Consider the following 12,610-nt stretch of genomic DNA (forward strand, 5'->3'; position numbering starts at 1 on the left):
TATCTCAATAAAAGGTCAAACGAAAAAAGAAAAGAAAGATCTGTTATTTTCTTCTTGTGCCCCAACAGATCTCTCAAGCACCGCTCTGAGGCAATGGTTCTCAAACTTTGGGTGACCAAGAATAATCTGAAGAACCTGTTTAAAATTAAGATTGTCCAGGCCCCAGCCCTGGAGGTTCTCATTCACTTGTTCATGGGAAAAGCCTGTAATTCTTCTTTTCCTGAGGTCTCAGGCTGACTCTGATTCCAACCCTCAATTAGATTTTGGAACCACTGATCCAGACCCTTCTGTTTTCCTCCCCTTTTAATTTTCCGCTAAAATTTTATTCCTGTGATTCTGCTGTTATCCATCTCCTAGACACCCTCTTGACCCCCTATGTGAATTAAAAACAATAAAAATAATAAGAATAGCTGCAATTTATTATTTCCCGCTTGGCAGGATTGCTAATGACTTACCTCTTTACATTACCTCCTTTAATCTGATCAGGTCCCACTACACAGATAGAAACATCTAGAGCTCAGGACACTAATGTCTTTCCCTAGGTCACCCAGTTAGTAAGTGATAGGCCAGGGGCCTTAACTTAGGTGTGTCTGATCCCAAAGCCTGGACTCTTGACCACTAAGCATACTGTCTCCAAAGTGAGTCACTGTAATTTATGGAACCTCTACTATGAACCAGGCATTTGGCCAGGCACTTCACACACAAGTCTGTAATACTCATGACATATCTGTGTTTGTAGAGGTGTGACGATCAGTCCACACATTCTGATGCGGAAGGAAAATCTTTATTTTCTGTAACCCACCTGAGTTATGACTCCAAACTCCTATTTTTTTTAGGCCCTCCTGGATTCTAACTCCCCCTGCCCCCACCCCCAGTTCTGGATCAGACACAACATCCAGACCTGGGGTGGGGGTAAGCACCTGGTCCTCTACCACAAGTCCACATAAGTGACCACTAAGGGGCCCGTCCTCCCCATCTTCATGACCTGTTGGCACTGGAGGCTCCGTGCCACTCCCACCCCATGGCAGGCGCAGGGGCATCTTTGGCCCCCTGCTGACACACTCACAGCCATTTTTCCTTCGGGTTCTTCCCAGCCTCTGGAAGGAAGGGACTGTCCCCTCTGCCCGCAGAGACAAATCTCCCTCTCCCCCACCCACCTACAAAGCCCAGGAGGCTCTCTTTCCAGTGATGGGAAGGTAGCCGAACTCTTTCTCCCTTCACATCCCTTTAAAACGTTTTTAGCCTTTTGCTTGCCATTGTTGGGTAGGATTCACTTACCCTAGCTCGTAAGTTTTAGGAAGACAAAAGTGGGAGGTAGAGGGTGAGGGAGAGGTTGGGAGACATGTATCGATACCTCAAAGGATTATCTCTGGCTCATGCTATTTTATTTTACAGGTGAGGAGATGGAACTCATTAAGGTTAAGTAACATTTTGCGCAGCTAGTTGGTAGTAGAACCAGGATCCTGGAGGCACGTGGATTCGCTAGCGTCTTGGTGAGTTACTCTGTAGAGTGTGGTTGGGGGTGGAGTTGGTTCTTGGCAGTACCCAGAGGACAAGAGATGAGGTGGGCCCATGAGAGAGGAGCCAGGTAGATAGTCAGCTGGTTTTAGGTTCCAGCTTTCTGAATAATAAGAAGTAAAGTGGAACCTTCATATCCTACTTAACTATGCAGGTAGGATAGAGCCAGCACAGAAGCCTCTGCTCAGAAATCATGCATTTGACTGTATGGTTTCCAAGCAGTAGTCCTCTGGAAGTTGGTGCAATCAAAAGACAACACAGTGTTAAGCTTTGGCCTGGGTCAATCTGTCCAGACCACTGGTGGCTTCTGAAGGTCCTATCAGTTTGTTTCATCCGGGCAACGATCACCAAGTTATCTAACTTCCTACCCAACATTTCCACTTGGATGTCTAAGAGGCATTTCAGACTCCACCTGGCCAAAACTGAATTTTTGATCTTCCACCACCAAACCTGCTCCACTCATAGCCTTTCCCATCTCAGCTGATATCAGCACCGTTGTTCCACTTGCTCAAGCCAAAATCCTTGAAGTCATCTTCAACTCTTCTCTATCTCTACATCCCAGTAGTCAGGAATTCCTGTTGTACCTACCTTTAAAATATATCCACCACCCATCCATCACCTCCCCAATTCCACTATTACCATGCTGAACCAAGGCAACATCACCTCTCGCTGGATCACTATAATAGCCTCCTAGCAGATTTACCCACTTGCACCCTTGTTTGCTAATGATCTGTTCCTAATCTTGCAAACTAGAATGATTTTTACAAATATTGTACAATCATATCACTCTTCTGCTCAGAATGGTTCCCTGTGTCTCATAGTGTAAAAGCCAAAGTCCTTATGATGATGTCTCCCTAATCACTGGCCTCCTTGCTGTTCCTGGAACATTGCAGGCCTGCTCCCACCTCAGGGCCTTTGCACTGGCTGCACTGGCTGTTCTGGCTACCTGGTGCTCTCCTCCTCAGCATGTCACAGGGGTAACTCCCTCAAACCCTCGCTCAAAGTTCAACTTCCCAATAAAGCTCACCCTGACCATTCTATTTAAAATCACTACTTTCCCCAACCCCCTTAACTCAGCCATACTTTTCCTTTTTCCATAGCTCTGATTGCATGCTGTGAATCTACATAAATCTCTTAATTATTATGTCTATTATCTATTATCTGACTCCTCAAATCTCCAGTGATACATGAGCTCCACAAGGACTGGAATCTTGATCTGTTTTGTTCACTTGTATATTTCAAGTACCTAGAACAGTGTCTGGCATATAATAGATGTTTTTTTGAAGTTTAAAAAATGAATAAAGTTTTAAAAAAAAACTAGAAACCCAAGGACTATTACAAGAGCCACACAGGCATTTCCCCTGCCTGATTTTGCCAACTGGCCTTACTTCTCAGTCCTCTAGAGTGTTAGAGCACCCATTAACACAGAGGAGGAAAGAGTGTGTTTATTCTAGGGTCATCCTTCAATGGGGCTCCCAGCGAAGGCATCCAGTTCTGCATCTTTGCACTTCCATCGGCCCCTTCTTAGACTGAAGATAGAGGTTTTCTGCCCCTTTAGCTATAGGAATGTTGCCCATCACTCTTTGACCACAGGTAACAGCAATTTTGCTAAACTTAACAGAAAATAGACCATTTGGGGGCTCCCTACAGAACAGAGTCCTTTCCTTTCTCTTTGGGTTTAGCCTGCAATTTGAAATACCACAGCCATTAGCCTGCATCCCCTTTGTGTGCTGTCATGGAGAGACTTAGGCAATCATGTGGGAGTCACCTACTCCTGACCTTGACAGAACTTCCAAACACAACACGTTAACTTTAAATTGATTACTTTAGAACTGTGACCTTGGCCCAAGAAGGTGAGCGTACGTGACAAGATATGTTATTTTCAAAATGTATCGGGATAAAAAATACTTTTGTAAATCAACCTTTTCTGGTATGAGATAGAGTTAGATTTGAGGTCGGGTGTAGGAAGGAAAGTGTCTGAACACTAGAAAACAGATTTAAAAGGTTAATTATTAATGGGCAGTCTTCCCTAACAAAGTATCAATAGGCAATCTGGTCTCTTTAGCTTCAGAAATTAGCAAGAAGACATCAGACCCCAGGTGTGAGAGGAGAAATGGAAAATCCCCTGTGTGTCTCTGTTTTCTTGGTTTTGTGCATCTTTATCCAGTCAAGTACCTATGGACAAAGCCTGGAACCAGGTAAGAGCCTGCCTTTTCTCCAGAAATGGGCATGGATTTTCTTTTTTAAATGTACGTCACAATGAATCCAAGTGTTGTTGAATATGTGGGACAGAGCTTGCTTCATAGCGTACCAGGTGGTTCTGTTAGTGGCATTAAAGATCACAGGGACGTGCCGATGTTTGTAGGCCCGACCGAAATTTTAGGAAGCCACTCTGGGGTAGAAGTCTTCTCAAAGCTCTTGGAACTAGCAATGACGTCTCTCGCATGTCTGATTCAGAAACAGTCAGGCTAAGACTTCTCTGGTGGCGAATAATCTGAAAAGAGTTTCAGATCTTCCTGAGAGTTAATTTGGCATCTAATTTGCAGTTGAGGAGAACAGCTTGCAATGAAATATTCCATCTTGCTGAGGGTTGTCTAAATGCTGGCTCTTTCAGAAGAGAGGAATTTGTAGAGTCCTCTTTCCAGTCAGGTCGAAAACAGAGCTATCATTGCACATTTTCTGGACTTCACTTTTTCTGCCAAAGTTTTAATCTGAGACTGAGGAATCCAACAGCAGTCATACCTGTTTGGTCTGTAAATTCACAAACTAAGTTGTTGTCCAAAGAGATTCAAATGCTTGATCAGGCAGGTGGATTCCAGGTTCCTGGCTGAACAGTGCACTGGATCAATAAATGACAGATATGAAGTGAACTGAACACTTTGGCCAAGTGAGACTGGCATTTGGGACTTTGTTTTTATACTGGTTACTGGTCAGGAGCTAGAAACTCTAAGGTAGAGGCTTAGATTTTTTTCTTTCCTCAGAGATTATGCTTGGAGGGAGCTCCAGAAAGAATTAGGAACTTACTACCCAAAGATATAGCTGAAAATTCAGAACATTTTTTTCTCCTTTAAGAAAAAAAGCTGTTCTTTATATTTAATTATTATTTTGTATACTAGGTCAGTTAGTAACTTATTAGCAGTATTAATTATTACCATTCATTGAGCATTTTTGTGTGTCAACCACAAGGTTAATTATTTTGTGTACTTCATCTCACTTATAAAACTGAGTCCAAAAATGATAATAATAATGTAGAGCCGTCAGGCAGAATTGCTGGTGATTCTTATTCCCTGTGTTCACAGTGATATTGATGAAGGGCCTTTCCTGCCCTTTGGCCTAGAATGTTGTTTTTGTTAATTTTTTACTGAAGTATAACATATATCTTAAAAAGTACCTACATCATAAAAGTGCTCAATGAATTTTCACAGTCTGAACCAGCATCTCAGAAGCCTTCCTTTCACGCCCCTTGAGCCATAACATAGATTATCTTGCTTTTGGGGGAGCTTTTCGATAATGGATGCGTACAGTATGTGCTCCTTTCACTCCACATTATGTTGGTGAGATTCATCCACGCAGTTGCACGAGGTGTGACTCATTCATTCTGGTCACTGTAGCATTCCGTCGTATGAATATACCACCCTCAGTTTACCCATTCTGCTACTGATTGGCCCAGAACATGTTTCAGTAGAGACTTGGGGGTTGGACACCATCAGAGCCAGAGTGAAGGATGAAAAGCAGGATGGCCTCCCCTGGGGTTGCTGAGTAACGTCCACATTTCCCTCAACAAATCCCATGCTGGTCAGCTATTGCTTTCCCAGGGTCCTGGTTTGTCCAAAAGCTGAGGGAAGTGGCCACTCTTAGCAGGAAGGTTCTTCCAGGGAAAGGATCAGAGTCAGGAGGCCTCCTGTTCCTTTGAGTGGAATGTCTTGGAGAATTTTTTCTGCAGGGAGTGAGCCGGATCTGTACACGAGGCTGGTGCTGCGTCTGCCTGGGGCACTGCAGGGAAGCAGGCATCCCACAGTGGAGCCCTAGAAGGCTGAGTGTCTACACCTCGTAGGATAGTTTTCCAGACTGCCCCCCAGGGGACATTTTTGATTGTCACAACTGGGGAGAGAGTGTAGGAGTTAGAATTCTATATAATGCCAGTGATAAAAATAAAGCCCCTCTCCCTCAAAACAGTTTTTTGGTCAAAGTTGTAAATAACTACTGTGGTTACTGTTGAGTTTTATTAATACATATGTAAACTTCAAATAATCACAGTTTTATTTTAAAAAGGCTTGAATAAATGTTCTCCATCAATGTCAATTTAGAGACCTCCCAGTTATGCAGTTGGCCCCTGATGTTCATGGACTGGGACACGTGCTCATTGCAAGTATCTAACGGTTCAGAATTCTCCCAGCTCACTTTGGTCATCTCATGTCTCCAAATCCTGTGGTACTTACTTCCTGTTCTTGCATTTAAACAGCATATTTGAAATTTAAAATGATACCGTGGTGATTATAAAGGCAAAGAAACAGAATCTGAGCACTTCAATTCTGTTATCCTGTGTGACTACTTAGAGTTTTGTGTTTAAAGTGTAAAACAGTAAAACAGATTTTACAGTGAACTGTGAAGTGTAATATTTTTTTGGTAAGTAAAAATTTTGGTTCTTCCAGGAAATATCTTTAATGCACTTGTGCATCTTTAAAGTGGAAACGTATTCTTCTTTTTAAAATTGTTCATTGCTTTAAAACTAAATAACAAATCAAGAAAATGGTGATTATTACTGATTTTTGCATGCATATAACTGAAAATAGCTCTGTCTTATAGAGCAAAGGGCTATTAAAATGATCCATTCTGGGTTTCAAGTATATAAGGTATACCACTGAGTCTAATGAAGGAGATAAGGCAAATATATAAAATTTTTTCAACTAGACCATAAAATGTGATGAGTACCACTGGAGAGGAGTGCAATGGCGTTCCAAAATTCATATGTTGAAATCTTAACCCCCAGTAGGATGACATCTTAGGAGGTGGGGACTTTGGGAGGTGATTTGGTCATGAGGGTGGAGCCCTCATGAATGGAATTAGTGTCTTTATAAAAGACCCCAAAGAGCTCACTGTCTCTCCACCATGTGAGGAAATCTGGAAGAGGCTTTTTACTAGAATCCCAACATGCTGGCACCCTGATCTCAGACTTCTAGCCTCCAGAACTGTGAAAAAAAATTTCTGTTTTTTACAAGCCACCCGGTCTATGGTAATTTGCTACAAAAGCCTGAGTTGACTAAGACAAGGCCCAGGTAGAGATGGAGAAGAGTTTACTTCCAAGTACAGGTAAAGGGAAGTCTTCTGGGAGGAAGCAGCATTTGAGCAGGGTCTTGCAGGATGGAATCCAGACAAAAGAGAAGGAGGCTTTCCTTGTACATAAGCAAAGGTACCAAGCCAGTAAAGTACACATGTTTTTCAAGCCCAAACACCTTCCAAAAACAGGCCTTCTGGGAAGAAGGGGGAAAAAAACACATAGGAAGGAGTTGATAGCAACACTGCATCACAACTGCAGTAAACTGGAAACAACTTGAATGCCCAACAATAAACTATCAAGGATGGAGGGTCCAGCTATCACTAAGTCCTCCTTTAAACAAGCATTGTTTTGAATACCTAGAAGTTCCAGGAATATATGAGAGCAATAATTATGGGATTCAGAAATAAAAGCCATAATGCTGGCCCTTAGGCACTCATAGTGTAACACCAGGGATCTTAACCCAGCCCAGGGATGGGTTACAGAGAGGATGGATGCCTTCTAGGATGGTACCCAAGGTTGTACGAACGTGCGTTTTGGTTGTGGCAGAGAGGTCATAACTTTTGGCAAATTATCAAAGGGACCTGTGACCTCCAGAAGGTTATATAACAACTAGTCTTGTAGCTTTTAAAAATAAGTATGAGGAAATTTTATATGCAATACAGTGGGGGAGAAAACAGGACTAAGTAACCTCCGTAAAGAATCACAACTATGATAAAATTTCATACCTGTGTATTGCTAGGGGTTTGAAGTATATGTATAAAGATCTATAAAGAGTTTTAAGGCCATGGAGAAAGAGAGAGAGAGAGAGAGAGAGAGTGTGTGTTTTAAGTATTTACATGTAAAAGAAAAAAGAAAACCTGATTAGCAATTAGCAATTAGATCAGTCCTGGATTTGCCATCCCTAGAGGGACCACATCCACCCATCCTCACAGGCTCAGGCAGGCCCAGAATTACACCCCCAGTGGGGCCTACAAATTCCTAACAGGCCTCCACAACTGCAGGGAAGGTCACTCATGAGTAATATCTGAGGTGGTATCTAGAGATGGAACCCATTCACCTGGGCGAGAGCATGAAAGTAGGATCAGCAGAAAGCCAGCCCTAGAACTCTTGTGAAATCCTGCCTGCCCTCTGCTAGAGACCCTCCCATCCATCGCCAGACTTCCTGGCCCTGTGGCTGAGCTAGTGGGAGCCCTCCTGAGGGCATCATACCTAGCAAGGAGAGGCCTGAGGTGAGAGGACAGCAGCCTATCTCCAACCCTGTTTGCCTTTCACAAGGGACACAGGTCTTGCACCCTTGGGCTAGGCGAACAAGATCCCCACCACCACCTTTTCACTCCCCTGTTTTCCACACCAGCTGCTATAAGGCAGGCTGTGTCCTCACAGGCGAGTCAGCAGGGAGAGGGAAGGAGAGGCAGGGCTGGGCGAAAGGCTTGCCCTATTTTAGGCCTTGTCCACAAGACACGGCTGATCAGTCCCGGTTACATTCTCCAAAGGGATGTGACCACCTGGACCTCAGCCTGGGGTGCCCCTGACATCCATGGGCCCCATGCAGGACAGGGGGCACAGCAATGCTCATAGCTAGAAAGGTGGCTGTATGCTGGCTCCAAGGAGGGTGTTCACTGTAGAGGGGGCCCTGTCAGCCAGCGTCCAGCCCACTAGGGAAGAGGGATTCGGCGTCCAGCCCACTAGGGAAGAGGGCTGGCTAGGTCAGGCAAAACATCTGGAGCCCTGCCAAACAGGCTGAGGATCACGGCCAGACTGCAGCCCCAAGGTGAAAAATAGAACAATGGGTCAGAGCCCAGCCAGTCCTGCAGGGAGTGGGGTTGCTATGTCAAGGTGGACAGCAGGTGCACACAGCTGCTGACACTCAGGCACCCAGCTTGGGGCAAGGAGACAGACTCGAGTCATTCCCACACTGGAGGATTCAGGGTGCAGCCATGCTTCTCAAGAGAATGTGTAATTCTTAGGCATTGCCAGAAGGCAGCCCGGTGATGTCTTGGCTGCTTCAGAGTTTCAGGAAAGGATTCAGGTACCGGAAAACCCAAGTTTCTGGATGACTCTGGAAAACTCAGGGCTATTGGCTGACATCACTTTCTTCTCTGCTTATGCCTTTATTTCCAGAAACACTCATAGTGTCAGTATTTCCACTATGGTGGGTGTGGGGGGTGGCAGCGGTGGGAAGAAGTAAAGAGATCAAGTGCATTGAAGGGGAGGCCTGCTTGTCTGTCTCCAGCATTTTCTCCTCCACGTATGCAAGTTCACCCTCAGGAGCCTGGTGAAGTAGATATTGGCACAGATTTTAGATGGCATGTTGTGGCACTATTAAAAATAGTTCTTATGACAATATAAAGGTGGCAACACTGAATAGTATTTTCATTCCAAGGCTTAGTGGGACAAAAGTAGTATACCTAATTGTGTGTGTCTTGTGATCACAACTCCGTGAAAACATGTGTATTTGAGAAAAAAAAAAAAAAAAAACTGCTAGAAGAAAATGTACAAATGTGTTCATACTTCAGTTGAGTTTATATCTAAATTTTTGTCTCTTCCAAATTTTATGTAATTTGGAAGAGACGAATGTTGTAGTAGGTATGTAGTATTTTGCTTTAATGATTTGAATAATTTAAAAATTTACATCAAAATGATAAAACAAAGGGATTTGACTAGTCAGAGTTTCCCGAACTTTAGTGTGTATCAGAGACCTATTAAAATAAGATTTCATTAAATCTCATTTATTTATAAAATAAATAAATTCTACTAAATTTGTTAAATAAATAAATCTTATTAAAATAAGATTTCTGGGTCCCATCTGCAAGTTTCTAACTCAGTGTGCTGGGGTGGATCCAGGAATTTGCATTTCTAAAGTCCCCAAGTCCTGCTTTAGGTGTGAAGACTTCACACCTAAAACAGCACTTGAGAACCACTAGAAGAACAAAAGTAGACAGTTAATGGCAAAACGTTAACTTGACTTGAAACCAGGTCTCCTGGCTTCCAGGCTGAAGGCTCTTCCCTCAGAAACAATACAAGCTTCCAGGGCAAACCTGGCTTTCATTTCTCAGTCTCATGGAGGTGGGAGGGCACAGAGATACCAATGTCTATTGATCCTGAATATTGACCTCCCTCAGGGGTAGCTATCTCCCCAATAATATAAAACCCCTAGATATTCATGACAATGTATTCCTCTAAGATAAAATATCATCATACTGAAAACAAAGTGGTTCTTGAATTGAAAAAAAATAAAATTCCCAAGCTGAGATTTACTTGTAATTGGTAGAAAAACACTAGCTGCAATAATGAATTAACCATACACAGTAAAGCATGCCTTGGCAGGCCTGAAAATAGGATCAAGCAAATTCTTTTCATATGAGCTGGGCATTACCAAGAGCTGGGCAGAGCCTGTGATTCTCAGTGGACTAGGACTAGCCTTTCTGTGACTGAGAGAAACTTTCCAGTGACAAATGTTCCAGCTTCCTTGTCCCAAGAGAAACCAAAATAGTGAAAACAACACACTTCTTTATACTGAACTATAACAAGATCAAGAACAGCAAATCGCAGCATTTATTAACCACCTACTGTGTACCATGCCCAATGGTTAGCACAAAAACACATTCCTGAGGACACAAAAATGAAAAAGTACACTACCATCCATCAAGGAGCTTCCCAGTTGACTGAGTCTGGGGCCCTCTACAGCTGTGTGTGTGTGTGTGTGTGTGTGTGTGTGTGTATACGCGTGCATACATGCACTTAGCTTAGAGATAATTTCAACACAGTGTGATAAGTGCACAATTAGGTATACAACATCACAAGGTCCTGAGGCAGGAGAGGTTAGCAGAGAAGGCTTTACAGAGGAAGTGATATTTGAGTTGAGTCTTGAAGGAAAAGTGGAAGGACATGTCAAGCAGATGGAAAAGCATGAGTCAGTCTTGGAGGCTTGAAAACAGATAATGATACTGGGAATCCCTGAGACATTTGCTATAGCTCAGGGTAGGGCACAAAAAAAGAAGTGGCCAGAGATGAGGGCCTCAAAGGCCATGCTAATGAGTTTGGCCTGGAGGCAGTGGGGCCACCAGTGAGGTTGGTGTTTGAAAAAGGGAGGGACTTGGCTGCTGGCTGCCTTTCCTGCTGGGTGGATGGCTTTCTCCTACAGCTTGGCTGAAAGCCCAGCCACTCCCTGATGGAAAGCCATGTTATCAGCAGGAAAAGGCAGGGGTGGGGCTCAGAAATTACAAGCTGTGCAACCTCACCTAGCTGGCGCCCACAAACACTGAAATCTTCCTCCCACAAGGGCTCCAGCCCATGGGCAAGTCTATTTGAAGTTTACTTATTAATTGCTATTCCTAACATTAAATGGTAGGAGGGATTTACACCGATGAAACTAAGGCAGGAACACATAATAGAAGCTTTAATAGGAACCTTCCATTTAAAAAGTGCTTTCTGGGACTTCCCTGGTGGTGCAGTGGTTAATAATCTGCCTGCCAGTGCAGGGGACAAGGGTTTGAGCCCTGGTCCGGGAAGATCCCACATGCCAAGGAGCATCTAAGCCCATGTTCCGCAACTACTGTGCCTGCACTCTAGAGCCCATGAGCCACAACTACTGAGCCCACAGTCCACAACTACTGAAGCCTGCACACCTAGAGCCTGTGCTCCGCAACAAGAGAAGCCACTGCAATGAGAAGCCCACGCACCACAATGAAGAGTAGCTCTCTTTTGCCGTAGCTAGAGAAAGACTGCGCAAAGCAATGAAGACCCAACACAGCCAAAAATTAAAAAAAAATAAGTGAATAAATAAATTTAAAAAAAATAAAAATAAAAAGTACCTTCTAAGTCTGAAAAGAGAACCATTTACAAATTCCACGTCACATATAGACCTATAGCAATTTCAACTTTAAAAACTCATTCCTACCTGCATGATATCACTTGATTCTCACAATATCCCTGTAAAGAATGCTGGGCAGGTATCATTATGCCCATTTTACAGGTGTAAAGGTTCACCAACCAAAGGCCACTAGGAACACACTTGGAGTCAAATGAGAGTTAGGATTATTTGGCTTACTGCAGCAAGGGAGGACACACTCCAAAGAAACCCGGAGCATCCCTGCATGAGGAGTTGAGATGGGCTTCTTTGAAAATTTGGGCTTGTTCTGGATGAGATTACGGAAGGGTTGCGGAAGCAGGGGCAATTCTGGATGGGATTCTGTCAAAGGCGGAGGGGGCCATTCAGTGATCCAGTATCTAAATAATTTAATAATTAATTATCGTGAACTCATTATTGCTTAATTTAATCAATAACATTTCAGCAGGCAGAGCTAGAGCTGGCACTGGCACAGGAGCAAGAGTCACTCCTTGTTAGTTGGAAGCAGGTAATGTTTAGTCACGTTTTTGGATTCAGATTGGCCTCCTTTCTATCCTTTCGCAAACAGATGCAAAGGGCCCTTGTAGCACATTGTTTCTGTTGTGTGGGTGTTGTCTGTGTTCAGTTGGGAACATCGTGTTCTGGCTGCCAGCAAGGCTCCTTTTTGTTGTTACTGTTGTGTTTGTTTTCATTTTCTCACATATCCAAGAAACCCAAGTAATGTCTTTGACATCTGTCAATACCTCTACCCTAGCAGAACAGCCTCAGGTGGTCGCCTTCACCTCTTGTGCCTCCAATTTCTCACCAGTAATATCCCTTCCAGCACTGACATCCTGAATGTCAACAGGGCTCATTGAGAGGCATCGTGGTGCCCTGAGACCTTCAATACCTACCTCATCTAGTGTCAGCTATTTAACCATTAACGGGAGAGAGAAATGTGAACACAAAGTTCTATCCACTTTAAA

The 12,610-nt window shown here is 43.6% G+C and overlaps 1 protein-coding gene across 1 annotated transcript in view; it reads left to right on the plus strand.

The window, feature by feature from the left end:
• The first annotated feature begins 3,587 nt into the window (after nucleotides 1–3,587).
• The window catches only part of LIPC (lipase C, hepatic type), a 139,858-nt gene continuing 130,835 nt past the window's right edge, over nucleotides 3,588–12,610 (plus strand). The window contains exon 1 of the mRNA XM_057724482.1: nucleotides 3,588–3,716. Coding sequence (XP_057580465.1) covers nucleotides 3,632–3,716 — 85 coding nt within the window. The 5' untranslated portion in view covers nucleotides 3,588–3,631. The remainder of the gene's footprint in view (nucleotides 3,717–12,610) is intronic.

The sequence above is a fragment of the Hippopotamus amphibius genome, chromosome 2, assembly GCF_030028045.1.
Source record: "Hippopotamus amphibius kiboko isolate mHipAmp2 chromosome 2, mHipAmp2.hap2, whole genome shotgun sequence".
NCBI classification, from domain to species: Eukaryota; Metazoa; Chordata; class Mammalia; order Artiodactyla; family Hippopotamidae; genus Hippopotamus; species Hippopotamus amphibius.